At 40.1% G+C, this 3,488-nt stretch overlaps 1 protein-coding gene across 1 annotated transcript in view; it reads right to left on the bottom strand.

The window, feature by feature from the left end:
- Positions 1-1,469: 1,469 nt before the first annotated feature.
- The window catches only part of LOC108284263 (bromodomain-containing protein 8-like), a 10,324-nt gene continuing 8,305 nt past the window's right edge, over positions 1,470-3,488 (bottom strand). Inside the window, exons 5-6 of the mRNA XM_017500946.2 lie at positions 2,969-3,037; positions 1,470-1,503 (exon numbers count right to left, since the gene is read on the bottom strand). Of these exons, the coding sequence (XP_017356435.2) occupies positions 1,470-1,503; positions 2,969-3,037 (103 nt within the window). The remainder of the gene's footprint in view (positions 1,504-2,968; positions 3,038-3,488) is intronic.

Genomic DNA, 3,488 nt, shown 5'->3' with positions numbered 1-3,488 from the left:
TATCTCCATTTTTCTTTTTTTTTTTTTTTTTTTTTTTTTTTTTTTTTTTTTTTTTTTTTTTTTTTTTTTTTTTTTTGGAGACAGAGTTTCACTCTTGTTGCCCAGGCTGGAGTGCAGTGGCACAATCTCGGCTCACTGCAACCTCCACCTCCTGGGTTCAAGCAATTCTCTTGCCTCACCCTCCAGAGTAGCTGGGATTACAGGCACGTGCCATCATGCCTGGTTGATTTTTGTATTTTTAGTAGAGACAGGGTTTTATCATGTTGGTCAGGCTGGTCTTGAACTCCTGACCTCAGGCGATCCACCTGCCTTGGCCTCCCAAAGTGCTAGGATTACAAACATGAGCCACCGAGCCCAGCCTTATTACAGTATCTCCATTTGACAGATGAAAAAACTGAAATCTAAAAAGGTTAAGTACTCACTCAAAGGCATACAGCCTAAATTCCAATTCAGAGGCAGCCTGACTCCAAAGGACACAGGCCAAGCCACTACACTCTACTATCATAGGAGGGGTGCTGGTCCCAGGTACCAAAGTTTAAAGAGTGCCAATGCTCAGTTTATCACACAGTAGTTATTCACTATTTACAAGGTACAGTCCCATATTATTTAATCTGCTTCTCTTACTATGCAAATAAAAAGCTAAGAATAATTTTTTTCTCCTTTCATGGAGATGAAAGGAGGATCAAGTGAACATTATGACAACATTAATGAGACACAGAAAGTAGATGTATAAGAGAAGGCACAGCAGTTTAGAAAGAAGACTGAACTGGAGGTAAGAATCTAGGGCTTAGTTCTAGCTCTGCTATTAACTGTTGGTTGATCACAGGCAAGTCATGACTGAGCACCCCTAAGCTTTACTTTCCTTGTTCCTAAAGAAGTTTGTCTCTGCTACTGTTTGAATGATGGTATCCCCTCTGAAATTCATGTTGAAACTTAATCCCAAATGCAACAGTATTAAGAGGTGGGGCCTTTGCGAGGTAATTAAGTCATTAGTGCTCTGGCCTCATGAATGGGATTAGCATCCTTATAAAAGGGCTGCATATCGAAGAGACCACCCTGTTACCCTTCTGTCCCTTCTGCCATGTGAGGATACAGCAACAAGGCATTATCTTAGAAGCAGAGAGTAACCCACCTCAGACACCAAAACTACCAGTGCCTTGATCTTGGACTTCCCAGCCTCCAGAACCGAAACAAAGAGAAATAAATTTTCTATTGTTTATAAATTATCCAGCCTACAGTATTGTGCTATAGCAGTACAGACAAGTGACTCTCCAAAGGTCCAATCGTGATCTTTTATACTCTATTACCACACAAGTTTATGATAGCATTTTAGATGACCTATGCTATAAAATCCAAAATAGGCTGGGATTACCCATCTGCAATCCCAGCATTTTGGAAGGCTGAGGTGGGAGGATCACTTGAGACTAGGAGTTTAAGACCAACCTGGGCAATGTACTGAGATCCCATATCTACAAAAAATATAAAAATTCCTCCTCAGTGATACTATGAAGAAAAATAAAGTTATTAATAACCTTTCAAACAAAGAATAATTTTTATTACAATACAAAAAAAATACAGAATAGTTGTTCACACCTATAATCCTTGCACTTTGGGAGGCTGAGGCGGGTGGCTTGCTTGAGCCCAGGAGTCTGAGACCAGCCTGAGCACTACAGTGAAACTCTGTCTCTACAAAAAATACAAAAATTAGCTGGGCGTGGTGGCACACACCTGTAGTCCCAGCTACTAGGGAGGCTGAGGTGGGAGGACTGCCTGACCCAAGAGGTCAAGACTGCAGTGAGCCATGATTGCACCACTGTACTCCAGCAACAGAGTGAGACCCTGTCTCAAAAAAAATTTTTTTAATAAAAATAAAATTCCAAAATACTACATCAACCAATGTTCATAACTTCCATTTGGATTGACATCTGTGCCTTAGTATACCTATAACTAACTGAATGAATACAGGGTTCCTTTTAAAGTTTTGCTCCAAAAGAATAGTGTCAAAAACAACCAAAGGCTAATTTAAGATCATAATTAATGATCAGCCTAGGTGCCAAGGCTCATGCCTGTAATCCCAGCACTTCGGAAGGCCTATGCAGGTAGATTTCTTGAGCTCAGGAGTTCAAGACCAGCCTGGGCAACATGGCAAAACTCTGTTTCTACAAAAAATACAAATATTAGCCAGACGTGGTGGCTCTTGCTTGTAGTCTTAGCTACTTGGGAGGCTGAGGCTGGAGAATCACTTCAGCCTGGGAAGCAGATGTTGCAGTGAGCCAAGATTGTACCACTGCACTCCAGCCTCACAGAGTGAGACTCTGTCAAAATAAAATAAAAAAGGCTGGGCATGGCAGTGGCTCATACCTGTAATCCCAGCACTTTGGGAGGCCATGGTGGGTAGAGGTCTAGAGTTGGAGACCAGCCTAACCAAAATGGAGAAACCCCATCGCTACTAAAAATACAAAATTAATTGGGTATGGTGGCGCATGCCTGTAATCCCAGCTAATCGGGAGGCTTAGGCAAAAGAATTGCTTGAACCCAGGAGGCAGAGGTTGCAATGGGCAGAGATCGCACCATTGCACTCCAGCCTGGGCAACAAGAGCGAAACTCCACCTCAAAAAAAAAAAAAAAAAAAAAAAAAAAAAAAAAAAAAAAAAAAAAAAAAAAAAAAATATATATATATATATATATATATACACACACATAGATAAATAGAGATAGATATGTAATGAATGGATCATATGACTTAAAAGTCATATTACAAAATAAATAAAAAGTCTATATCATCCTGTTGTTCTCTGCATTCCTTCTCAAATGAAGATATAATACTGAGCTCATCATAACTCGATAAACTTATTTGGCTATGAAACATATCTTGAGTTTATAAGTAATAAAAATAACAGATGGGAAATAAAAAATGAAAAGGCAGATATAAAAGCAACCAAACTTTCTTGACCCCTTTTTTACTGACCTTTTTACCACATCCTTGTACCCTGGGGCCTGCCTTTCTGACACAGGCTTCAGAAATGGACTGCTGAATCTGTTAAGGGACAAACCCAGAGAGGATAAAGAAACCCTGGCAAGGTTTTCTAAACAAGAAGAGAAGCTCAGTTCTTAGTAGACTTCCTCCAGGGGAATGCAGACTGTGAGCACCATTAGAAAGAAATCATTTGTTCCCTCTTGATAGAGAGTTTAAAAAAAAACTATAAAATATTTAACTATTATTACAATATACTGATTTAGGGCTCAGAAATTTGTTCAAAGTTCCTGGGGCCTTGTCTCTGTGAAAAAAGAGAATCCATCAGATTGAAAAGAAGAATATACATTTTAAATACAAATTTTATCAAGAAATAGGAACCGGGGCCGGGCGCCGTGGCTCACGCCTGTAATCCCAGCACTTTGGGAGGCCGAGGCGGGTGGATCACGAGGTCAAGAGATCGAGACCATCCTGGTCAACATGGTGAAACCCCGTCTCTACTAAAAATACAAAA

Source organism: Cebus imitator, unplaced genomic scaffold (assembly GCF_001604975.1).
Source record: "Cebus imitator isolate Cc_AM_T3 unplaced genomic scaffold, Cebus_imitator-1.0 Scaffold274, whole genome shotgun sequence".
NCBI classification, from domain to species: domain Eukaryota; kingdom Metazoa; phylum Chordata; class Mammalia; order Primates; family Cebidae; genus Cebus; species Cebus imitator.
The sequence above is the reverse complement of the archived record's forward strand: the minus strand, read 5'-3'. Positions and strand labels throughout refer to the sequence as shown.